The 26,016-nt window shown below is 44.6% G+C and overlaps 3 protein-coding genes across 6 annotated transcripts in view; 2 read left to right on the forward strand and 1 right to left on the reverse strand.

Annotated features, from left to right (window-relative positions):
- Nucleotides 1-3,375, reverse strand: part of puf (ubiquitinyl hydrolase 1 puf) — a 100,468-nt gene extending 97,093 nt beyond the window's left edge. For 2 of the 4 annotated variants that reach the window (XM_075699456.1, XM_075699455.1), the window contains exons 1-2: nucleotides 3,112-3,374; nucleotides 2,732-2,822 (exon numbers count right to left, since the gene is read on the reverse strand). In XM_075699456.1, coding sequence (XP_075555571.1) covers nucleotides 2,732-2,822; nucleotides 3,112-3,154 — 134 coding nt within the window. In that variant the 5' untranslated portion in view covers nucleotides 3,155-3,374. Of the gene's footprint in view, nucleotides 1-2,731; nucleotides 2,823-3,111 lie in introns of all 4 variants that reach the window. The other 2 variants (XM_075699458.1, XM_075699457.1) reach the window with 2 other exon arrangements.
- Nucleotides 3,376-3,604: 229 nt separating this feature from the next.
- On the forward strand, nucleotides 3,605-9,924 carry roh (reduction of Rh1). The gene is made up of 4 exons (XM_075699462.1): nucleotides 3,605-3,768; nucleotides 3,947-4,161; nucleotides 6,052-6,108; nucleotides 9,841-9,924. The coding sequence occupies exons 1-4, from the start codon at nucleotides 3,722-3,724 to the stop codon at nucleotides 9,855-9,857; spliced, it is 336 nt and encodes a 111-aa protein (XP_075555577.1). The 5' UTR covers nucleotides 3,605-3,721; the 3' UTR covers nucleotides 9,858-9,924.
- Nucleotides 9,925-12,024: 2,100 nt separating this feature from the next.
- Nucleotides 12,025-26,016, forward strand: part of LOC142588025 (uncharacterized) — a 31,215-nt gene continuing 17,223 nt past the window's right edge. Inside the window, exons 1-2 of the mRNA XM_075699461.1 lie at nucleotides 12,025-12,852; nucleotides 16,887-17,156. Of these exons, the coding sequence (XP_075555576.1) occupies nucleotides 12,535-12,852; nucleotides 16,887-17,156 (588 nt within the window). The 5' untranslated portion in view covers nucleotides 12,025-12,534. The remainder of the gene's footprint in view (nucleotides 12,853-16,886; nucleotides 17,157-26,016) is intronic.

Consider the following 26,016-nt stretch of genomic DNA (forward strand, 5'->3'; position numbering starts at 1 on the left):
ATACTGGAAGCGCAAAGGTGCAAAAATAATAGGTGATGTGACGTGACCTTGTGTCCACAAGTTGTAGTTGTAATATATGTAGTACCACATTTTCCAACCTCTAGTTTGCGCTCAGCTTATAGTCTGCAGGGGTCAACTTGGGTCTAAAATAAGGTTTTGTTAACATAGTCTGTACCCGCTGCTCAATTCGAGTTTAGTTCTTGAGCATGCTCGTTAACATTGAGCTTGCACGCCCTACATGAACCATGAACACCCTACAGTCTATTCAGTGCCATCGAAGCTGTCCTTGTGTATTGTGTATCTATGAAGTTGTGCTTTTTTTCACTGACAGTGCGGCACGTTTTTCTATGAGGTTACACGCATGTACTCGCAAGTCGAAGCACTTGAAAGCAGCCATTTTACATATCGCGAGCAGCTTTCGCTTGTATATCACATGCTGCCAATATGGGCCGCAAATACTGCTCATGGGTAGCAATAATCACTGCGCAGCTGATTGTATTTTAATGCAAGAAAAACTTGTAGGCGCAGTATAAACTCGTTATTTTCAGCATGCTTTGGAACTTAAAAATAACACTGTGTATTGTCTGCACCCATAAATAATTTGCACAACTCAAAATTTCAACTTTTAAACTTGTATAGTCGTAGAATTGTGATCTGGAAAACACGGTAGTTATTCTCTAGAAGGCATCACAGATCAAGTACTACTGCACTGTGAAGCACACGGGGTGAGACGTCTTATCACCACACTACTCAGCTTCCACATCGTTGCCTGCTATGCATAAAACCAAGTATAAAATCCGCATGAGAAATCCTGACGAAGCTGCACGTTCTTGCCTGCACACGGAAGAGCCACATGCAAACAAGAGCACACGTCTTTCATACACGAAAAAAAGCTAAGAGGCGTAAAAACTTGACATTTTCATTTTGCCTACCAGCACGCCAACTTGGTGCTGTGGTGAAAACATTGGCACATAGTGATGTCACAAGGCCACTTTTGATCGTGACCGGGACCGATTTGGATCGAAAATCTCATAACCATGATTGGGTCCCTTCTACAGCTTTCACAGACATGTGCCAACTAGAGATTCCAAAACACATTTTATACCTTCTTTTGTATATGCAAGACTTTCAGTGCATATGGATGGAGATGACTGTACAATGATACTTGTTGCCATTACCAAGAACTGGAAAGTTGTAAGTGATGACAATGACCATCAATACATTTTACGATGCAAGTGCCAAGTAGAATTTGTAAGCAAACTTCCTGGGAAAGTGGAGATAAATTGCATGGCCATGTATCACAGTGCTGTTTTGAGTTTCCAGTATAATGCATCATTAACACCAGCTTGTTAAAATGCTGCATGCGATGCACTTAAAGAATGGAGATTGCCCTGAACCATGTACGCAACTTTTGCTACACTGAGTCCAAGCAAAAGGGTCACACGGTATGCTAATAATGGGAAATATCTGTTCAAATGTCTTCAATCAATGTTAAAATTCTTAATGCCAGCGACATGAGCTACAGCTGAAAACTACGTAGAGGCAGCTGGAACCCTGGCTGAGCGATCAAGTGCTGCGGCAGCTGCACTCTGTGAAAAGTGTGAAGGCAGCAGCAGATGTGCTGGCGGCCGAGGCACATTAGAAGGTTCTCTAGCTTTTTTTCTTTTTGCCATTTTATTCTATGGCCCGATCCTGCATTGCATGTCGATCTATCGATTAAAGGGAGGTGGCCGCAGGCATCACCATCATCATCAACAACAACACAGAATGCAACAATGCAGTGCTCAAAACATGTGACTGGCAGACACATTGTGTGCCAAGTATAAAACATGAAAAGCCAAGTTCAAGTTTCTGACAAACCTTAACTGATATCTCAAATAACCTAACCGTCTCTTTCCCGAATCATTCACTTTACTTCAGGAACTCGTTGTTTTGCCAAAATCAATGCTAAGCCTCCATGATTACAATGCGACAAAAGCACAAGGCGCCATAAGACAAAAAGATGGTATGAATGGAATTCCGCTCGCATTTAAATGAAGACCCTAGCCAATGGCTTGAGAAGGCAGTGGTTCGGTGCCGGCTGCAAATGGTTGAAGCTCTTAGGAACTGCACTACAATGCGATCATCGACAAGCGCGCCGTTTGACCTTTCTTGCGACAGCTGCAGAGCCAGCTGACAATCAGGTCAGGTTGGCGCAGGTCTTCAATAAGCATACGAAAGGAGAGGCGGGAACATCAACACTACGGTACACGCGAAATAAAGTAAGACTCTTCCGGTAAACACAGTCAACGTGCACAGCCAGTGTGCATTGAACATCAGCAGGCAACCGTTTGTCGTGTAAATGCAGGGTTGGACGTATTGCCGTAAGACACAGACGAGATGTAAAACGGGGCTTTCTTTCTTTCCAAGCACGGCAGACAAAAAAAAAATGAGTTTGGTGCACGAGTGACCAACGACTCGCGAGCGACAGATGGTCCTCCCGTTTGACCAGCGCAGATGGCACCGACGTGACAGCCCTGCGGTGCGTTACCGTCGTCAGCGCGGTACCTAGGCAGTAGTCGTTTACGTTTCCCAAAGGCACCAGTCGGGCTCGGTCAGCAGACGACTCCACCGCAGAGCATGTTTTCCTTATTTTTTACGTGGAGAAGGGATCACAACACGTCTGCTGCTCGGGGACTGGTGGACTCGCTGCACAGGTGAAGTAGAGGCGCACGATCGAACGACAGCTCACCTCTGGTTCCAAGATTGCACGTAGCTGCAGAGCACCAGGATGTCGCTCTTGGACAGCGGGGAACGTTGACCGCACGAGTTTTCGGCATCATCTGCGTGGAGTCGAGCAGAGGCCACCGTCAAGCTCTCCTACCGCGCTGGCAACCAACCGTACGCACAAGTTTCGCCTCCCGATGCCCGGTGCAGACGCGCCGGTCATCGGAACGCGTCCCAACAAAGAGCTGCGTTCGCACGCGTTCACCGCACGTCGAGGCACCCGAAGCTCGATGGCAAACTAGCATTTTTGGGGGGAGTCAATAGGCTTAACCGCGCGCAACCCCCCCCCCCCCCGCACCACCAACACCACCATCGGAAAAGAGAGTGAAAATGCATGCTCCTTACATTTTTCGAAAAGTTCTAACAGTGAGCAGCAGACGTCACACATTCTGACATCTGTTGCATTGACATCACGTCCTGCGATATCTTGTCATTTGTTACGCGCTAAACTTAGGAACTGGCTAAGGTCGCGCTCCTAGCATATAAACTTGACTATTTTCTCGTCAGCTGAGGCATAAGCCGCCATTACGAATACTGAAGATTTGCGAGCGTGCACCCTAGTGAGCCAGCCGGTGCGCTCGATTGAGGAATGCGTCCGCTGCCACCGCGTCAACAGCAAGCGCTAGAGTTGGCGAACGAACTTGTAGAGTATTTAGGCTATAAATGTAAGAAAAGTTACAAAAAAAAACTTGAAGTAAAAGGTAAAAAGTTATAAATTATTACAATTATTTTTAAATGACCGAACAATTAGCATCGTTTTCGCTTGCAGCGCTATTTCTACGCTGCGGGGACCTACAGCACGAATAAGTGGCTGAACCCCGCTGCGTTCGCATGATTTACTGTAACTTCTCAATCACTTCAGCGGCCTCCATTTGCCCTTTAAGTTAGCACACACTGGCTGCTGGTAACTTTTGCTTTACAAACGAAACTTCGTCGTTCCAATAAAAAAACAACGATGCAGGCCCTGCGGCAGGTCGCCGGTGTCGTCGCCAGAGTGTCCAGGTATCGTAACCCGTAGTGCGATGTTTCTGTGCAAGATTTCTGTGGCACGCCTTGCATGCTCGCCCTTCGAGATCCGGCTTGCCGGCCGCTAAGTGGAAATGAAACTCGCAATTTTGTCGGTCACTGTGGTTCACTGTGGGTCACTGTGGTTATAGCTTTAAATCCGAATCGCACGCAGGCAGCAGACCACTTCCGCGGCAGCTTCTCCCGCAAAGGCGGCTGCCGCCGCCGGGGCGACCAGCAGGCGCATGAAGTACCCCTACACACTGACGGCAAAGGTCGCCCAGTTCCCCTACAAGTTCCACTTCCAGAAATTCTGGCTCATCAGATACTACCTGTGCGGTGGCCTCGTGATCTACATGGTCTTCATGGTGTATCCCATCCACAAGGCGGGTAAGTTCGTGGGAGAGTGGCGTATATGAGCTCTGGCGTGCGCACGGGAGATTACGTGGTTGGCGAGCTCGATCTGCCTGTTGAGAGTGCCGACGCAGGCAAACTGGCTTTAGGGTATTTTAGCACAACGTTATTACCGTTCTGCCGATACCGTCTGCCATGGAGCCTACCGCGCATGCGCAGTTCGGAGTGAGCTTTAACGGTAATGATAGAGCGCAGTGCTGAAATACTCATTCTGTCATCAGTTCTCTCCATGCAGACACAAATCTGTTTCTCAACTTTCTCTCTCTCTCTTTCTCTCTCGAGCGCGCGTTGGCCTCGCGGTTATGCAGAGGTCGGCAGAATAAGTGGATACTCAATCACGCATCAATATTCACACTCATCTGTACGCATTCATACTCATAGCCACTCAAACTTATTGTAACGAACTTTCATTGATACGTTAACTGGCACTCACTACCCTCATGTGACTCCACCCTAGCGCGCTGGCACTCATTCCCGTTAATATACACCCTAATCCAATCCCGCCCTTCAATACTCGCTCAAACTCTTATCTTGCATCTGTGAAGTCAGTGTCGTAGGAGTATGGGTCGGGATACTCATGAGTGAGTATGTCGACCTATGCAGCTATGTGACCGGTGAGACAAGGGTTTTCTAAAACCTGCTACTACAACCGAACGAGCACAATTTCCTACAATATTGCCTAGAAGGAAATCTGGTGCCATCGTCTGTGCAAGTTTCCTAATGGACACTGTGCCGCCAGAGGTGTTGTACCACAAGCAAGAGGATGTCAGAATGTGGGTGTGCGAAGGCTTGTCTCAAACATGTCTTGGATTACAGTGCAGTCATCTTTGCATGAACAATGCTCTTTGAATGAAGTCATCATATAAAGTCTCTGTTTGTCTGTAATACTACATCTTACATTATCACATTTAATAATGACAAATGAAGAAAACCAAAACAGACGATTGACACTGACCTGCAGTGAGCACAGACCTTGTAATTTTTCATCCTAATTTAGCAACTGCCGGTGCTCTTCACATTTTATATAATTGCACAAACCAGAACAAATCGGGTTCTCGTATGCTGTCTTAATAAAAAGTGACCTATTGTGACAGACGGAATGCTGCTACCCAGATGTATCTTCACCAGAAGGCCTTACATCCACTTCGGTTATAGTCTGCCGCACTTCTTCAAATAGAATGTACTGTCACACTCAATTTGAACGGCAACATGGGAGCCTGGCTGCACAGCAGCCATACCAACATAAAAAAAATTGGTCAACTAAACACTATTCCAATTACTGCTAGCACCCTCCATTTCAAGGAATGATGGCTTGTGTATATACTTTCTATTCATAGCAAAAGAGAGATGTTGGGTATATACTGTATTGTATTGCAATATACAACTTGTATTGAGTGCAATAGCACATAGCACAGTCAGTATTGACTGTGTACATGGCACAGTCAGTATGGTCACGGAGCCATTGAGGAGCAGCATGCCTCTTGCATGCCATCTTTCACAACCACTGCTTCGTTATCTCTGTTAGCTCAATGAATTGCACACTTACTGTGCTTGCTGCGTAAACTACTTTAAGTTTTCCATGTGTACCAATAAAGGTAAAGGTCATTAGCTTAGACATGGTGTACATCCGTGACTATCATCCACGAGTTAGAAGTGATAATTTCATTTACTTATGTCATTAACGTGTTGGTATGTTCTCGAAAACAGCTTTACATTTACTGTGCTCTTCATCATGTAGCATATCCTTATTCAAATCTGTACTGTGCCTTTGTTAAAGAGTTCAACACAATTTTCAAGTTGTTACTGGTAATTACGTCCTAGTGATATGACGAAGTATGCTGATGTTGGTGTTTGTTTACTTTGCAGTTAACTCTCCAGCGAATGTTGAGGCTCACAAGAAACTCATGCGCAAGGTTGCAGAACGTAAGTTTGCTACTTGGTTAATGGGGTGTGACTACGGGCAATATTCCTGGTTCAATAATTTCATAAATGTCGCGTGGTGTGCACCAGTTCACTAAACCACAGGGTTCCCTAGCAGTAACCTGGACAGCAGTGTGGCACTAATGTCCAGTTTCTGGGTGTGCTTAACATCACCATTTAGTGTTACAATGATGGGAACTGCAACCCACGTGCCCTTACTTTCGAGATAGTCTCGCTTCCAGGCAGAGAGGCGTCGCGCAGAAGGGGTGTGCTTGCCTAATACCGAATGCATGCAAAGTCAATGGCACATAATGTTTGTAAATCGCCAATTGCACTACATGCAAATTGGGCACTGGGATTGCACAGCACAAAACAAGAAGATGTGGCTCGTGACACAATGGTGATGTGGTCTTTTGACTCCTGTGTGACAGAAGGCAGAGAATCAGTGTTGCCGGCGGATGCTTGTCAAGGCAAAAAGACTGTGTGTCACGTTAGCAGCAAAGTTCACCTCCTGTCAGCATGACAACATGACATTTAAATTTCGCCACTCTCCTCTAGCAGTGAACCAGCTTGAAAAATTCTTGCAGTCGGACACTTCTTGTACGGTGCTTTGCAACTTCCAGTGTTTAACCAAAAGTTTCAGTGGAGCCCGGTGTGGGGCCCTTCAAGCATTGGCTCGCTTTTGGGGATGGGTTAGCACGGGATGATAATATGGCTATGTGGATGCCCTTCTTGGCAATGAAAACTCCACAATTACTCTATGCGACAAACAATCAAAGAAAAGTACTACATTGCATTCTACCAATGCTAAAGTATGGGGCGTATACTTAAAGGGTAACAAAGAAGCTTGTAAAGAAGTTAGAGACTGTGCAACGAGTGGATGTAATGAAAAACTATAGGCATAGCATTAAGAGACAGGAAGACATTGCTGTGGACTAACGAGCTTGGGGGCAGCCGATATTCTAGTTGACAGTAAGAAATGGAGTCACGCAGGATACGTAATGCATGGGGCCGATAATCGTTTGTGTACCAGAGCTGCACAATGAATTCCAAGAGAAGGCAAGCGCATTCGAAGATGTCCGGGAGCAAAGTGAGGTAGTGAAACGAGAAAATTTGCAGCGCAAGATTTGGTGTCAGCTAGCACAAGATGGGTAATTTGAGATCGCTGGGAGAGGCCTTCGTTCTGTAGTGGACATAAAAATAGGCTGATGATGAATGGTAAGAGCATTACTGAAGCTTTCTGTCCAAAAGTTCATTGTAGTCATTGTTAGTCGTTGTATACATGATGAACTGCCACGAGGTTTGAAGTTCTTAAAATCCAGTCTGCTTACTCGGCAATACTTGCTACCTATGGAAGTGTCACCTCCCTTGTATGAGATTGTTACACGAACGAGGTCAGGCTGAATGCAGTGAACTGACGCTCCTATGACAAATCACTAGGAGTTTACCTTGAAGCCCAGCTCCGATTTTTCAATTCATATAAGTACGAAATGCATAAATGCTTTCATTAGGCAACCACTAACCGATCTGAATGAAATTTGTTGCATTTAAGAGAGAGCTGAACTCCGCTGACTGTACTGAGCTGAATTTTGATGCAGCCCCTCGTCAATATTTACAAAAACTGCCAGAAGTGGAGACGTTTAACAAAAATTGAAGCACAGTGTTTACAAATTAGTAAAAAGCAGATATTCCAATTTCCTAAACTGCATCTGTTTGAGTATCTTATGTGGACAAATGTGATGTGTGTTTAAAGCTTGCATAAGATTGTCGCAATGTTTATGATGGTGTTGCAAAAGTCACACTTAACAAATTAGTGGTACACTTTAGAGTGCTCTGTAAAACATCAATTTTCTCCACTTAGGTGTCTTGGCAAGTGCAGTTTACAGACTTGTGAGATAAATTTTTTTTTTATTGCCAAGTTACAAAGTTGTTAACTTACTGCTCCGGTTGTTAAGTTCAACAATTCTTAGAGAAATGATTGATAGCCAAAATAGAAGTCTGCTCCTTTTAGTCGGCAGATTTAACTTCTTTTGAATGCCACAGACCTAATCATATTTGTTGCAGTGAATGCAGAGAAAATCAATTTCTTTGCTCTCGTGTATTTAGATAGGAACTCCTAAGCTAAAGCTACCTAATAAAGCACGAGTCAGTGGCCACAGCATTCGCCTGGTGAGAACATGGCTACAGGCTTGACTCCTGGCAACAGCAGCAGCATTCGTTTGGAAGCAGGGTGCAGATATTCACCTGCAGAAAAAAAAAAAGTTTCAAGTAAAAATTATCTACCAAATAAAGTTGGCGAAATTTTATATGCAAAAATATATTCAGCAAAATTCTTTTTCTGGTGAAATTCAAATTTTAGGGAAATTAATACTCTATACACTGAACCCTTGACGCAAGACCAACTTGAGCAACTAAATTTTATTTGCTCAACAGTGGAAGTTGTTCATGGGACTGACATATTTTTTTTGTCATTAGCTATCTATAAAAGTTGAGTTGTTTTAACCAAATGAGCTTGTAAACCTGCAAGTGCGAAAAGACTTTTGAAAAGAGAAGTTTGCATATATTCAAAAGTAATGTGGTTACAAAGCTTTTGTTGAGGGAAAAAAAGTCATTTTTGTCCTACGTTTAAACCTGGTGCTGCTGGCTTTTACAGAGCAGTTTCTCTACCAACTGAGCTGACAGGGAGTGAATTTTTTTTTTTCAATAGTGTGAAGTAGACAATATGCAGATTGGCCACCGATTGCAAAAATCATGCCTGCTATTCAGTTGCATCTCAACAAAAATTCTACTGAAAGCAACACAGAGCAAACAAACAGAATTTTTTTCTATTTTTAAGCGAGTACAAGAATTTGAGTGGTTCCTTCACTGTACATTGTTTGCTTCACACTGGTAAGTATGCACAGAAAACCGCTTGAACTTGCCCAGAAACAGGTACTTTCAAGTAAGTTAACTACTTGACATGCAAGAAGATTTTGATAACCAAAGTAGTTTTGCATAAGTCTACTAAGAGAATAAGATTTGTCAAAGGAAAGTTAGCTTGTTTAGGCCTTGCACTGTTTTTACAGAAGCAAGTTTGGAAATCCCGTTGTATTTCCGTAGACCTTTTTGTTCGGCTGCAATGGAATATAATGTGTGATTATTGCGAAGGTACTATCCAATGCCCTTACAAAAATCAGCATAGAGATTTGCAAGGAGGATGTGAGGAGAACTGCCTCGGAAAATCAATCCTCGGTGTAATGAACACGGATAGAACTAATCAGATGTACTAAGGAGAATCTTAAAAGCTTCTTCCTGATATTGGCATGTAACAAACCCATGCTTACAATGGATATTCGACAGAATGAAGGTATGACTATTATGTGGTTCATTACTAGAGCGGGACAAATTTTCCTTGCACTGTGAAGTTTCTTTCCACGAAACCATTGCAACTTCGTGCTGCTCGCAGATTAACTCAAACATTCCCTTTAAAAAAATTTACGTAGTACCGCATAGTAAACCACGTAATATGCCTGAAGCTTGTATAACACCGCTGTTTTCACTCCATCAACAACAGTTCATTGTTACAGTCATCAGCCTATTTGACGTCCACTGCAGGCTAATGTCCCTCCATTTGCATGTACCATGTGTCAGCCAATTGCAGCCTGTGCCAACAGTTTTCCAAGATGTTCAGGACAGAATACTTGGGACAACCCAAAAATTATTGAATGCATACATGTTGCTTTTTCTTTTTTTCAGAGCACGGGCACCACTGATGGACTGGCACACACCAAATTGGGTATATCTCCTAGGAAAGTGAATAAACAAATGAGTTGCATTAAATTGTGCGTCGGCTAGGCTCATTTTTCTCCCATTTTTGTCTGTAACACTGCCTTGACGAAATATGGCCAATGAACCGGCAGACTGCATGGACGCGCACAGAAATGGTGTGAAATAGTACGAACCCTGTCTTGTAGTGAAATTGGTCAAATCTCAAGACGACTCATCGCTGTGTGCATCCCCGACTACATGATGCAGTTTCTTGTGCACACACATGCCTACAGAGTTTCTCCTTTGCCGAGAACAAGGTTGCGGATTCAACTCCTGGCTGTATTGGCTGCATTTGATGGGGACGAAATGCAAAAAATGCTTGCATACTTAAGATTAGGTGCACATTAAAGAACAATAGGCATTCAATGTTACTTTGGAACCCTCCACTATGCCTCCACTATGATGACCGTCCTAACTTGCTGTGCAGTTTCAGGTCATTAAACACATTTTTAAAGTCTTCCCCTGCTGTCACTCATGTTCATCCCACCCCAGTTGTACAGCCTGTGTCAAAAATTTATGGACTGTGAGATCTGAGGAAACGAATTTCCTAGCCGTCTGTGACAGTGGTTGATAAAACCAAATAACACTGTTTGTACATACTAGTAGTACAGGCTGCGAAAATGTTCAGCTTTTTCAAGGATCCACCAGTGTTGTAAACTCTTGATGCTGATTGTAACAGACAGGCTAACCTTTCTACCTTCCTCCTAAAAATTCAAAATGTCTTCTGTTTGACATTAGAATAAAAATGTACGAGTCGCTGTGTACAACAGCACAGCACTGATGCGTTCTATGCCCTGCCCTGTTAGACCTTTTCAAAGCATAGAAGCAATTAAACATCGATTTTCGACTGCACATGCCTTGGTTGTAATAATGTTCGAGTTACATGCTTGTGCTCAAACATTGTGCTAGTCCCAGCCACAGAGCTTTTTGTGAAATAGTATATACCACAGCAAAGATTTCTCTCGACTTCTTAAATTAATAAACCAAGAAAGCAAAAAAAAAAAAGTTCTACACCATGTTGAAAATTTGTGCAGTTCTGTATAAACAGACCATACAAGCAAATACCAGTTCTAAGGCCACAGTTCTGGCGAGCTTAAATGTATTCGACATACCGTTCACTCTGGCAAATTGATTATGGATACCATGGACCTATGGGAGTTACCTAGGGCAATTATCGCTGACATTAATAATAGGCATGTTATGCAATTTATTTGTGTGCAGGCTTCATATGTAACAGGAATATTTTACGAATATTGAATTAAATGGGTGGACCTATCGCTTGCAGTGTATGCAAATTGGCCAGGCCAGCAAGCAGAAAGCTCCAGTGAGGATGTTGAAAAGTATCTCCGAAAGTTATCAGCCGAGAAAACAGCACCAGGCTAAGCAATACAATGTCAATTTGCATCAGTGACTAACGTCTTTTATTCTTTTTTTTTGGGGGGGGGCAATAAAAATTAGTTTTGACATGTTTTATAGGTTACGGTTGATTTGTTTGGAAACGTGAAAATGCTCCTCAATTGGTAAAATATGCTCTTTACACGTGCATATAGTTACCCTCTGTTAACTTGCTCTGATAGTTCGGGAAACGCAGGTTCGTAGGGATGTACAGGTGCCGTACTTGACGAGCCTGTTATGCGGAAATTTCATTTCAAATCCCAGGGTTAAAGATCGGCGGAGTGGAGGCCGTTCGGCCCACCCAAGCCCACTACGCGCTTCCTCGGTGAAACGCAACTTTAGGCGCTCCGAGTGCGGGAGAGAAAAGCGGGAGAACTTTGGGGGGAAAAAAAAAGAAAGTTTCAGTCCCAATTCCATATTTGGCAGCACGTTCCATATATGGCGACGCTCATTCCCATGTTTGGCAAACCCGTTACGACAGGTGATCTCCAGGGGGCACACCTCCGCTAGACAGGGACTCCAGCGCTGCCAATCGCGACGAAAATCTAGGTAGGTACACGCGTTTTCGAACCAAACGGCGAGCAGGCGCGGCAGTTTTCCCGTCATTGCGTCGTTTTTTCGACGCGAGCGCGAAATTCGCCCCATGTGCCGCACTACTTTCAGCGGCGGAAGCAGACGGGAGCTTCGAGCGCGCCGCGGTCGCTTCCCCCCACGCCCATTCGGCGGCGAGTTGCGTCGAGTCGTTTCCTGGCGCCGCGCTGATGTCGACGTGCGTTGCGTCTGGGACAAACGGCAGCGCGTCGCGGTCTTCGATTTAGTTCATTCCTCTCATCTCATTTCGCGAGCAAGCAGCGGGCACGTGCGTCGACTCAACGGTGGCAGCCACATCGGAACGACCGAGGAGAAATCACCATCGTCAGTGCGAATAGTCCGAGCGCGGTTGTTTTTGCGTGGTCGTAGTAGTGGTTGCGGTGGTGTGGTCATAAAGCGTGTGCGTGGTGTGTGTGTGTTCAAGCGCGACCCGAAGGCGGCGGGTGAGTGTCGTGGAAAGAAAAAGGCTGGCGGGGTCCGATCATCGGGGGTGTGGGTGCCTCGACTCTCTGTCGCGGCCCGGCGACGACGGCGTTTCGACGGGAGAGCAGTCCGCGGACATGAACCACGGCGGACCGTCCCTCGACCACTGACAGACACGCAAGCGTCCCCCGAAGTCGTCGTCGTCGCCGCGCTATGATGCAGACGTCGAGCCAGCATGAGGAACTCAAAGCCATGGGATACACGCCTTTCGAGGCGCAACTGGTAGCCGACACGGCCTCGGGTCTGGACGACATCGTAGGTTCGGCCGAGAAGAAGCAATCCGACGAGACCGGCATGACGCTGGACGACATTCTTCTGCAACAGCAGCAGCAGCAGCAGCAACCCAAGAAGGTGCCGCCTCCGAATGGCAAGAAGACCAAGGGACGCGTCAAAATCAAGATGGAATTCATCGACAACAAGCTGCGCCGGTACACGACGTTCAGCAAGCGGAAGACGGGTATCATGAAGAAGGTGAGAGCCGGCCGATCTCGGGTAGTACGTCCCGTAGCTGGGCTTCGCCTGGCGTGCATGAAAAGCGAGCGATCCCCCGGACAGGCGGCACCATCTGCCCCTTTGCCCGGCGAATGCGGCCCCTTCCGCTGCCTTAATCCGTTCGTTCACCGCGCAGACGGCACATTGCCGCCGTCTGACATCGGTTCCGGGTGTTTACGACTGCGGTCGCAGCCCGGTATTCGGACGATCGGGGTTTGACGACGCACGTGCAATAGCACGGCGCCCTCCTCCTCCTCCGCAATCCGCCAACGCCGCCGCCGTCGAGTTGGGGGAGGGAGCCTTGCTTCGAGTGCCCCGCCTGCTTTCTTTCATTCCTTTTTCCTTCTTTTGTTTTTCGTTCTTTCGCATAGCGCAGCTAGCAACGGGACTTCGCCTGGGCTTGGCGCGGCGGAATCCGTGACAAATGACTATGAGAAGGGGGAGGAACTCCGCGCACGACGATGAAAATCGGTGTTCGTGAGCTTTAATTTGTTCCGATGAGGCCTCCGGCTACTACCCCCCCCCCCTCACCCCCTCGGTAGAGTTGAGACGACAGGCGGCCCCCAGCTTGGACTGTTGCCCACACCGGCCGACACCCACGCGTCCCCTGTGCCGTGGGACGGCTCTAGTAGTAGCCCCACTGCCCCCCTTTTCAATCACTCTGCTGTTAGGGGACTGTGCAGGCGGCGGCCGTTTTTTTTGTCCGGCCGCGGTCCCTGTAGCGATTACTACGATAGGGCCGAAATTAAATTTGCAAGCGTCGCAGAAGCGGAGAAAGCGAATTGCGGCCGCCGTTCTCTCGCATCACGGACGGTCGTGAGAACTGGCTTATACTCTTTAAAGAGGACGCTGGCAACTGGTAGAGCCTTGCGCTGTGCCTCGTTGTAGAAAAGCCGATTTGCCCAACCCTGCAACTTACTCGCATTGAGATGCTTCGATGACTGAGCTTTGAAGGAGCATTGGACGTGCATTTTCAAAGTTGTAGGAATTCTACCGTGCATTTGTCGCACGTAATACAATGAGACTTATCGAATATAAAGGTCGAGAAGCATAAGACATTTTGGTAGCTGGTCTCGAAATGCCAAACCTGCTGTCATCAACGTCACTGCGACGTCACGACACAGAGCAAAATTTCGCTGATGCTTAACAGCAATGCTAGGCATTAGATGTCAGTTCTAAAAATACACAAACGTGCTGTGCCTGCTTCTTCTAGCAGCACTCATGTGCGGCATCCACACTGAAGCAGCGTATCATGGTGTCATGACCACTCATGATGCATCCACCACCTGGGTATTGAAACTGGTTCGCAGGAGCAAATATTATTGTTCAGATGCTTTCCAATATACTATGTTCAAAGGTTTAGAGGGTTTGGCCCTTTAATAAAAAAAAAAATGACAAGTTTAAGCTTTCGTGACACTACTCCTTTAATTTGAACAGTTAAAGTTATATTTTCCTCTGTGTAAGTAACACTACCACTGAGGCTGGCTATGTGGACTATCGTTATCACCTGCTTGCAACAGCTCAAAAGGGGCCTATTCCAACACTCAAATATAAACAGAGAAAAGGGTATATAAAGAACTGTGGGATGTGCAAAGAATTGTTTCGATATATCCAGTAGTTCGATGTAACCAAATTTGCATGTGACAAGCTTTTGTCTGTCGCTTGATATCCCCCGTTTCATCTGAAAAAAATATCGCCTTTGCAGCTCTCATTGGCTAGAAAAAAGGTTGTACTTTTGAAACAGTAAACGAGACTGCTCGGAATTTATGAAATTGAAGGAGAAATGGCACCATCTCTGTATGTAAAGAAGCTACTTTTACGGTTGCTGGATAAGAAGAAAGGTGCGGCCTGCCACATCAGGCGGGCTGCAACGGGAGTGAATGTGACAGCCGTAGTCTGCCTCCACGGTCGACGGCATCCAAGCGTGTTCCTGACCCCTTTTCTATGCCGATCCCAGACAACAGTCCCCTCTGGTGGCACCATGGCTTATGACAGAATTTTCTATGAACGCGGCAGGCCGCACTTTTTCTTTCTTTCTTTTCAACGGCCGTGCTACTTTACAGGAGATTGTGACCTTGCTCACCTAGGTTGAGAAATAGCGAAATATTTTTTTTTAACCGACCACATACAATGTGGATCGTTTTCCGTAGTTTCCATTGATAAGAGTGCATCCAATTGACAAGCTGCACTTAATGCACACAGTCGTGTGAGTTAAGGTGGAATGTATTAGGAGCTGCAAGCATCATTTGTGAACTAATCTGGTGCCAGTTTAGTGCCGCTTACCTGCACTGCAAGTGCGCTACCTTTTTTGCAAGTACAGCGAATGCTATGAGTTTGTTCTGCAGTGATGCTGCACTGGTGAAATAGATCGTTAAGTGTAGTTAGTTCTGAACTAATTCAGAAGATTCAGAGAAATTTAGTAAACCTCAAAGTGTTATTGCAAGGCAGTGAAATGTTAACATGCTTGGGCTAGCAGGATGCATTTTGGTAACTCGATTTTCGGTACTTCACGCAACATTGGCATGATTTCGACTTGTACGCTTTAGTCTGAGGACTATGTTATCTTTGGTGCCTGAATCCGTAGCAGTGTGAATCGCACTCGGATAATTATACTTGAAAGAGGTGCTCAGCTTTATACTTTCTTTGTTTACGTTCAATTTGTCCGCAGCGGTATATTGTAAACTCAAATAAATGAAGGTTCCAGTTAATTTCAGTAAACACATACATTTTGGTTGGCTCACCACAATAACCTGGCAGGAGAGCAAGAACTTGTGACTGGTAGTCAGCTTCTAGAATCCATATCAAAGCCATTTAGTTATGCAGGACCAGGATCACGGAAAGGAAATCTATAAAAGAATAAAAAAATTGTTTTAGCACATATGGCAGGTGCTACCAAATCTTTGAAATAAAAAGTGTACAATCTCAATGTTCTGCTGGCACAAACATATGGAGCAGGAACATGAAGGTTGAGGAAGAAGCTTTGACAGAAAGCTAAAAGTCATGCAACAAGTGATGGAACGGAAAACTATATGTGTAGCCATTTGATGATGATGAGGAGACAGCAATGCGGACAAGTGAGCAAAGGGGAGTAGCTGGTATTTGACAGTTTCAGTTGGGCGTCCGCAACAGCTCTGCGTACGCAGGAAACCCGCGGAGGTGACAGCCCGCATGCGCAGTATGCAGGAGCACACATGATCTCCTGCATGCGCCTGCATCTTTTCAAAAGCTGCATAGCATCCGCTGCACGCTCTGCAGCCTCTGTGGAACGTTCTCGTGTGCACGAGCGCGCATTTTTCAATATTGCTTTGGCTGAAGATATGACTCTGGCTTGTGGTTCGACTTCATGGTGGTTGGTATTGGCTGTACAGTTTCAGAAGCTGGCATATGGCGGCGCTGAGTAGCATTCTACCGACTCCTGCGCGTGCAAGTCGGCAATCGCTTTCTCAACTTTTGTGTCTGGCCAACTATTGCCCTTACCTATACGTGCGATTCCCTACGCACGCACGACCTTGTGCGCTGCGTGTGTGGGTGGTTGCAGACGCCCAATTAAAACTGTCTATTATAGTAGAGCTTAAAATAGAGAAATCGAGTTGTGCGAGGCACGTAATGAGTAGGGCAGATAACGGGTCATATAGTGGCGTGACAGAATGGGTGATCAGTGCAAAGGGAAAGGGAAGGAAAACACTTAGTGTACAAAGATGCATTTTACATTTATCCTATAGGCTGTGACCCACTGTAGCTGCAAAAACATCTCTTTTCTTAATGGGCTTTGAATAGCTGAACATCTGCTATTGTTTGAATGCCTGTATGAGGGTGTGTTTGGAGCGGTGCACGCTAGTTGGTTTGGCATGACGTGGGCTATGGTACTAGTATACGGTGTGTTCTCATTTGTTGTCTCTATGTGATCTGTATCATATGTAACCACGTGTATAAGAAGAAAAAATTGTCTAAAAGGTGTCCCGAAGGTTTGAGGACCACTGTTGTGAACGACCGCGACTGTCGGTCTGTTTCAGGCATACGAATTGTCCACGCTGACGGGCACCCAGGTGATGTTACTGGTGGCATCGGAGACGGGCCACGTGTACACGTTTGCCACGCGCAAGCTACAGCCAATGATCACGTCCGATGCCGGCAAGGCCTTAATCCAGACATGCCTCAACTCGCCCGACCCACCTCAGGGAACAACAGGTCCGCCAGGGCCGGGACCGGACCAGCGGATGAGCGCCACGGGCTTTGAGGAGACAGACCTCACTTATAGCGTCACGGAGGACAGTGAGAACAAGGTAGGCCACGTGTATTCTTTGTCTGGCAGCTTCAGAAAAGGGAAAATAAAGGACAACTACAATGGAACTTCATTCTGGCTAAATTGGTTATAAATTAGTTTATTTTATCGAGGCACGCTTGGCAAATTTATGGGACTGGTAATCATCTAACTTCCGTATTTACAGCCTTTAAGGCGCACCTAAGCAGACTACACCACGCATGTGGTGGTTAGCAGATGTGATGTGAATCTCGGATCATGGCTTTCGAGATCTTGAGCATGCCGCGGGTGCCACCTACTCCCTGAAGTCATGCCAAGAAATTGCACTGGTTCTCGGTGTCCTGGGTTTTACATCCTTTCCGGCAATCAGTAATGGCAACAATGTTATCTCTATGTCTATCTGTTATCAATGTTATCTCTCTCTAAAAATGTCTAATTTTGCCAGCTTCTCATGACGCATCCCCTCATATTTAAAACAAAAAAATTGCGTAATGGTTGCTGTGTATCTGCATTAAAACTCAGTAAAGAATTCCGTTGTAACTGGCCTTTAGGTTAAAGCTGGATAGATAGATCGCACTTCTGAGATACCAAATAAGTCAGTCTTGGCAAGCCAGGTAGGATGCGAAAACTAAAGACAGGCGATAACAATACCAGAGACTTGAAATGCCCCACAACAATTCCTCTTGGTGTCGTGTTTGGCAGTGTTTTGCTTGGTGCAAGTTATTAACAAAGAAGCACCGTATAGTATTGGGAAGTAACAAACACTATTACTGCCATAAAAATGACGTAGCTATGCTAGAAAGTACGCCCTGAAATCTGGATGGACGACGTTGGTGGCACAGTTTGGATATAAAATTAAGAAGTAAGAGTTTGGCCATCATTTCCACAGCTAACCATAAGCCGCCTTCAGACACAAAGAAGTGCAAGCAGATATTTGAAAGGAAAAGGATCTACGGGTGCGAAATGGTTTTAGCGCTTTCCTGCTTAACACACATTGCTACATACCAAGGTGGGTCAGTGGCTGTGGCATTCTACTGTTGAGCACAAGGTCATGGGTTCGGCTCCCAGCAGTAGTGGCCACATTCTGGTAAGGGCAGAATGCCAAAAACAAGTGCGCCAAGCTTCAGGCGCACTCCAAAAAGAGTACAGTTGGTCAAAATCAATATGGAGCCCTGCAGTAGCACCATCTCTCATAGCCTGTGTGCCGATTCGGGACACTCAATCAATCAAGCCAATTGCTTTTGTCACTTCCAGAAAATGGCTGGAAACGCGATGAACTTGTAAGACAGCTTTGGCTGGGGTAGCTACGGGAATGCAAACCACAAGTTTTACATGTGCGAAAATCCTGTCATTGGTTAGGCAAGCCGGGAAGCACATGTATCTTAGATGTGGACTTGCACGTGAGTGCCTCCACTATGTGATTATTTAATCATTTCTATTGTTTGTCTCGTAATATGCATGGACTGTGTGCCATAAATGCACTTGAGCCACACTTGGTGAGCTCAAAAAACGGTGAACTCTGTAGTACTTATAAGTCTCAGAGTACATGTGCAAAACCTTGGAGGCTTGTCCTCTCTGCACTGTACCACACCGGCCGTAGCACAAGCAGTCTTTCAATCAAGACAATATTGTCATGTTGTAGTGACCGTGAAGAGCCAAACACTGCTAAAAGTGTGAGTTAACAGTCTAAGTCTCTTCACTGGACAAACTTGTGACCAGAAAGACGGGCAACGTTCAAATAATGATGATAGCGGCATGCACAGTCATCAAATCTAAACTCCCAGGTCAAGTCTGTCCGCTAATTATATATGTCCTCCTGCAAATTCCAGAGTAACCGCTGGTGCTCACATACATTTGAAATTGTGCACTATTCATGTCATGCAAGCGGTTTGGTTGGATTTAGATATACATTTAGGTGGCTATGTTTACATAGAAATGGCAACAGCATTAAAGAAATTTGGGGTGCAGTAGGCTACTTGCACCTAGTGATGTTGCTTATACAGATTGTTAAGTTTTGCACCCGTCACATAACTTGCATTGTCTACATATCTATGAAAGTGACACAACCAGGGGAGAGGCAAGACCCACTACCTTAAAATGTGGCTGGCCCTTCATTGGCAGCATGTCATCACTTTCACCGTAGTGAGTAGAAGTTATCTAAGTTTCTTCCAGCACAAATTGTTACATTACTCTGACCTGTAAGTGAAGGTTTGTTTGCTTAGTAGCCCTTCATTGTCAGCAGAGCACCTTGATGATATTGCGAACATATTCTTAACTCTTTCCACATGGACGTCTCGCCTGGCTCATCAATTTTCGACGAAATACAGGTGACACACAGTGACCATCAATATACACGTCCTTTCGTGCCTCAGTCCAGAGGACATTTGCTGCTTGTTTGAGGCTTGCCGACATGAACATTGCAATGTGCGATAAGCATTGCAGATGGCATCTAAACAGATAGCTTTTTTGTTGCTGCTGGCCATTTAGTTTTCTTTTTCATTTTTTTATTTTTTTCGGTAATCGATTAGCATCATGTAATTTACAAATTTCTTCCAAAGTCCTTTCAGTACTAAAAGCTTTAAGCTGACATCCTTGTACTGTGGCCACCCTAATTTCCGATGATTCTCCAAATAGCACATTCCCCGGATCTCTGCAGTTGTGAATCGCCCATACCTTCAAACGACGGTTGTATGCTTTCCTTGTAATTTGCGAGCACCTGAGCTCTGTAACAGTCTGCTTTAACAGAGGTTCTCGTTTGTTGACCAGATGTACATGCATGGCAAGCCTTACTTTGTGGTGATGAGCATGGTGTAAATATGCATGAGTAAGCTGACTGTGCACGGCAGTGACGGAGGTTAGAAAAAAGGTGTTGCAACATGCAGACTGCATTGTGGTATGTGGTTGCTTTGTCATGCGTGCTGCATTGATCAGAGCTGTCATTTTTGCTGCCGTTGTGAGAATGTGATACGCTAACGTTAGATACAAGCTTTTCTTTTTTTTTTTTTTCTCGCTCTCTGTGGTGTGGTGCGATCTGCTGTTGTGTTGCGTCACCCATTGTGTCCCATTGGCTGCCAGAAAGTAGCACCGACCTCCAGGATAATCTTGTCGATTCGCGCCCAGTTCGTACAATGCCCAGTTTTCTTCATGTGCAGAAGTAACCTCCCTGGCTCTGACCTCAGTCTTTGCGTCAGCTAGCAAAAATGTCATCGTTTCTACTCGAGAATGTTATTCATGCATACGAGTATGTTAAATAATAATTAACAGTAACTGTTCCCTACAGTGGTGCCCAATCGTGGTTCAAAAACCTTTTACAGTCTGTTACTTTTGCATGCAGCCTTAAGTGCATTATGTGGTCACAATGGAAAACATTGAATGTGTCTTATTAAAATCATACAATTTTGGTTTTGTGATTTCTTGCCTCTAAGCATATCAGCTAGATTCTCTTGACTATGTCTATTCTTGGTAGTTCATTTGGTACAATTTGGTATCTACTGTAATGCCAATTTGTGCAATTTTCTGGGTGCTACTACTGTACTGGTGTATCAGTGACAAAATTAAACCTCCTTGTTGTTCACCCTGAAGCTTTTTATAAACAATTGCATGCCCTCTCTGAATGTCTTAGTTAAGAGAAAGAAGCTTCTGCTTATCATTTCTGGCATCAGAGGTGTTTGTTTTTAGCCATCGAAAAGTTCCCAAAATGCCTTTGTGTACCAGAAGGCTGTTTTTGCAGTGGTTCTCTTACGATTCCTCTCCTTCTAGTCAGTCACCGTCACTGGCCTTCGCTGGCACACTTCCAAAACGTCACTGATGCCCGTCTGCCGCGCAGACGGCGTTGTGGACACACACATTTGCCACAGCTGTCGCTGGAGGAATCGCAAGAAAATCACAGCGAGAATAACCTGCTTGGTCTGGTTTTTTCAGGGCTCATGTGCGGCTACTTAAAGGGACAGTAAGAAGAAATACCGAGTTGAGCTAGAATCATAAATTAATACTGCTGTCATATTGTAAAGGTCAGTCTTATCGTGATCTGAGGCAATATTGAGATTCCTACATTATGGGTTGTATTGTGTAAAGTTTCTTTTTTGTTTTTCTTTTTGCAATTCTGTTCATTTTTGCTGCCCATTCCTGGCGATAGCGAAGGCTTGGAATCATGGAAGCCAATGACAAAGAGCTAAAAGAATGGGACATAAAAAAATTATTATGTAACAAGTGACTCCAGCTTGCTGGGTTCGGATTGAATACGAGAGTAAGCAAGGGGACTCGGGGCAACATTCGGCAACTTTTCCTGCGCAGGAGGTATGGATATAAATGACAATGTTCCAGAATATATGACACCATCTGACATCGTCAGCACTATAGTTGGTTTGCAAAATTCAGAAAGGGGAGCCTGTTTTTCATTTTCCGTGCCAGAAATTGGCCTTTCACTTAACTACCACCAAAGAAATTCAGATAGGGTTTCTTTAAGAGTGTATAGTGTGAATTGCATTTGTCCACAGTGGTCAGTTGGCCAATTCAGTTACCAGATATTGCAAAGAAAACCATGGGGCGATGCCACAATAAGACCATGCATAGTCCGCTGCATTTTCAGTCGATGTATTATAGAACAAACATGTGGAACCCAACAGCGAAGATCCACGGCCAGCCACTTGACCACACCAGATAAGTCTGACTTTGCACTGTACTCAACCAGTCTAAATTTAACTGGTATTTCTTGTTAGTGCCCCTTTAAATAATAACAGGAAGAGAACCACCCTACCCCCCCCATTCACTCCATCGCCCTTGTTGCAGCTGTCCCAGGCGCCGGCGCTCTTGCAGTTCCCTGAATTCGGCAGCCAGAAATTGCCTCCGTTTTTCATGATCTGACTGCGAGGGAGCAAAAGCATCATGACTGCATCCTCCCCTCCTTCCTCCTTTCCTACCTGGGCTCCCTGAATAACAACAGGACTTCGGCTGTTTGAACCAAACGAAAACAATCTACGTGCAATCCTGTTGTTGTGGTGTGTGTGTGTTTGCGTGCACGCGTGTGCGGACTCTTTGGCTGCCTGCCTGCCTGCACCTTGCGAAGCTCCCTTGGCTGCCGGAGAGACAGTCAACATTTGTGACACGAACACTGCCCGCTAGACAAAAGAAAGAAAGATTTTTACACTACAGTGCCAAACCTGCAGAGATGACAACGCTGTTATATTTTTTTTTTTACGTGTGTTAAAAGGTTGTGCAAATCGTGTCTTCTTCTTTGCGCTTTTATCCTTTTACTTTTGCCAATGCGATGTGTAGTTAGTAAATTAACGCAAGCAAAGCTTTTTTTTCAGATATGTATATGTTACACAACGCAGTGCGAACGAGAAGAATGGGGTTTAACCGAGGGGCCCGATTTTTATTAATCATATAAGAAGCCAACCAGCGTTGACTCCAAGGACAACATAGGGGAAGTTACTTGTACTTACTAAATGAATTAAAGAAATTATAAATTAACGGAAATGAAAGTAGATGAAAAAACAACATGCCGCAGGTGGGGAACGATCCCATGTCTTTGCATTACTTTTGCGATGCTCTACCAATTGGGCTACCACGGCGCCGTTTCCCCATCCACTTTCTTGGGTATTTATGTTTCCTACTAGAACCCTGGGAGTGTTAGCCATTGCCACCACTCTCAAACCTTCGCGGCGAATGTGGAAAATCCTTTCTGCCACAGGTGTCGCGAGTATGTGATATTTTTGCATGAAGGCAACTGTTCAATTGGTAGACCACCGCACATGTAATACGAAGACGTGGGATCCTTCCCCATCTACGGCAAGTTGTTTGTTCATCCACTTTCATTTCCATTAATTTAGCATTTCTTTAATTCATTTAGTAAGTACAAGTAATTTCCCCTATGTTGTCCTTGGTATCAATGTTTGTTGGCTTCTTATAAAATGCAGTGTATACCAACAGAACATTAAACGTTACAGGCAACATTCATTCTGCATAAAGTTGTGTGTAAAGGAGGAAGAACAATATAATCTCCCAAAGGCTAAGTCTATCCTCTTTGCATCTTGCAATAATTAAAGAGCAAAAGAAGCTCTTCTATGATAATTATTGCATGAGTTTAGCATGTAAAAAACCTAAATATAACAAATTATAGGATATAATGAAAATCTAAAATGCTTGTCACTGATATTAATGGGTAACAAATATCAGATATAGCAGAAGTATTTTTGTTTCCGATATGACTTCATTATACTGAAGTTCGATTCTAGTTTGCCGATGCAAGTTGCATAAACAAAAGGGTGTAGGAGCTACATAAAAAATGAGTGACAGATTTTAGAATGCCAAATAATGTCATCGCATCAGGTCTGACAATCCTAGCTTGGCAGTTACAGAAAGTAAAATGATCCATCACATCAACGATTTCATTATATTGAAGTTAGTTGCATTGATGCTTAAATGTACTGCTATTAAGAAAAATGGCTTTCTGAGGTTCACCTCGCCTTACGAGTAACGTCACTGAATGTGGTAAACTAACAAGTCATTCAATGTCATTGGCAAAGGCCTTTATCCTTGAGTAGTCTTAACTGGGACAATGATAATGATCAAACGTTCACATAAAATGTATGCCTTATCTAGCTGACCCAGCTTCTGCCAATGCCTGTGGCCTACACTGCATACTTCTTTCACCTTCAAAAGAATGTTATGTCAGGCGAGGTCGATTGCCAATGAACTTCCACTAAATATCATGATCTGTTGCTGTTACAGCAATGTGATACGTAGGGAGTGACTAGACTTTTCTTTTTTTTAACTTTGCCTGTGACTGAATGAACAAGTTTATGTGTCAAGCTGGCCTTGACATTGTTTGTTTGCACATTTGTCCGCTTGCTGCATGTGTAACAACCAAGTCTTATATGTGCCTTTTTTATATATATATATATATATATGATTTTACCTAGCCCCTGGTGCTGCCTTGATCACCAGAAGCTTCTGTGTATAGTACAAGTATGTGCGTAATCTTTGATGCGCAGTAGGCACCATTAAATTCAACTGATTCAACTTTTTCTTTTTTTTTTTTGCTAGCAAATTGCTTTAAAAAAGCCAGGGATAATGTAGCGATTCCATTCCAATTATTTTCCTTTTCACATTTCATCACTGTGGTCCAAGGAGCGCTCCACTATGTTACCACCGAGATCAGCCAGTCGTGGTCGGTAGATGATAACAAAGAACTAGAATCAAGCAAAAGGAATCCTTATATTTTACAGGCCCATTATTGCTGTGCCGTGTTTTTTTTTTGTTTTGTTTTTTCTGAGTTGTGTTTCACCAAGAATCCTTACATTTCAGTAAAAGATGAAGTAACAAAAGTTGTGCCTATTGAAACAGCTTTGTTTTTCACTGCGGCTATTTTGTGCGATGTAGCATGTATTTGCATGCGACTGTTGTGCTTGCGGATTGTACTTATGCAAATTTGACATTGTCACCTTTGTTTCAGTTGCTGAATTTTCGCACTGTGACCAAGTGTACAGCCTTCCGCAGCATGCTTAACACAGTTGTGTGTCCAGTTTTGACTCGGTGCTTACTGCACTTGAAGCTTGAGTTTTGTGGTGCGAGCACCACTTAAGACCAAGGCTCGGTCTAATAAAAGCATCACTCTGATGCATCTCTGGCACATTTTCGCTAGGAGGAGTCTTTGTGCTCTTGCCCTGTCTGATAGAATTCTTGTGAAGTGTAGCAACGCTCGTCGTGGGCAAGCAGCCGAAACAATTGCAACAACACGTGTTGCGTTTAAACGAGATATCATATTATAATGCCCACCTGCTGCAATGGTTTGGTGTCTGTGGCACTCTGCTGCTGACTGCGAGTTTGTGGGTTCGATACCTATTGGCGGCAGCCGCTTCTGATGAGGGTGAAATGCAAGAAGGCTCGCATGTACTTACTTTTAGGCATACATGAAAGAACGCAAGGCAGTCAAAATTAATTCCCTCCACTATGCCTCACCCATTGTGCAGATTTGGGACAAACCCAACAACTGAATTTTGATTTAAATTCTAGTGTCACTTGGAAGCAGGCTGTTGACTCGTGCTACGAAATTTTTAAGATAAACAATAAGAAAATAAAATATTTCAGAAACTCTTGGTGTCAATTTTGACTTTGCGACAGAATCTAATGTTCTAGTTCCTTTGGCTTGCCGATGACATTGTTCAATTCAGCAATCAATTCAGCAATAATGCAGACAAGTTACAACAAATGATTGGAGACCTTAGCAGAGAGAGTGTAAGAGTGGGGTTGAAGATTAATATGCACAAGACAAAGATAATGATGAATAGCCGGGCAAAGGAACAATAGTTCAGGATCACCAGTCAGCCTCTAGAGTCTGTGAAGAGGTGCGTTTACCTAGGTCAATTAATCGCAGGGAACTCTGATCATGAGAAGGAAGTTCACAGAAGAATAAAAATGGGTTGGATCGCATACGGCAGACATTGTCAGCTCCTGACTGGAAGCTTACATTATCATTGAAAAGGATGGTGTACAATCGGTGCATTTTACCAGAGCTGACACATGGGACAGAGATTTGGAGGCTGACAAAGAGGCTTGAGAACTAGCTAAGGACCGCGCAAAGAGCAGTGGAATGAAGATTGCTAGGCATAACGTTAAGAGACAGAAAGAGAGCGGTTTGGATCAGAGAACAAACGGGTATAGACGATATTCTAATTGACATCAAGAGAAAAAAATGGAGCTGGGCAGGTCATGTAATGCACTGGTTAGATAACCGTTGGACCATTAGGGTTACAGAATGGGTACCAAGATAAGGGAAACGCAGTTAAGGACGGCAGAAAACTAGGTAGAGCGATAAAATTAGGAAATTCGCGGGCGCTAGTTGGAATTGGTTGGCGCAGGACAGGGGTAATTGGAGATCG

The sequence above is a fragment of the Dermacentor variabilis genome, chromosome 7 (genome assembly GCF_050947875.1).
Source record: "Dermacentor variabilis isolate Ectoservices chromosome 7, ASM5094787v1, whole genome shotgun sequence".
Taxonomy (NCBI): domain Eukaryota; kingdom Metazoa; phylum Arthropoda; class Arachnida; order Ixodida; family Ixodidae; genus Dermacentor; species Dermacentor variabilis.

Coding starts and splice junctions, on each gene's coding strand:
- roh (XM_075699462.1), top strand. CDS start 3,722: ATGCAGGCCCTGCGGCAGGTCGCCGGTGTCGTCGCCAGAGTGTCCAG. Junction 3,769..3,946: donor GTCGTCGCCAGAGTGTCCAG/GTATCGTAACCC, acceptor AATCGCACGCAG/GCAGCAGACCACTTCCGCGG. Junction 4,162..6,051: donor GTATCCCATCCACAAGGCGG/GTAAGTTCGTGG, acceptor TTTACTTTGCAG/TTAACTCTCCAGCGAATGTT.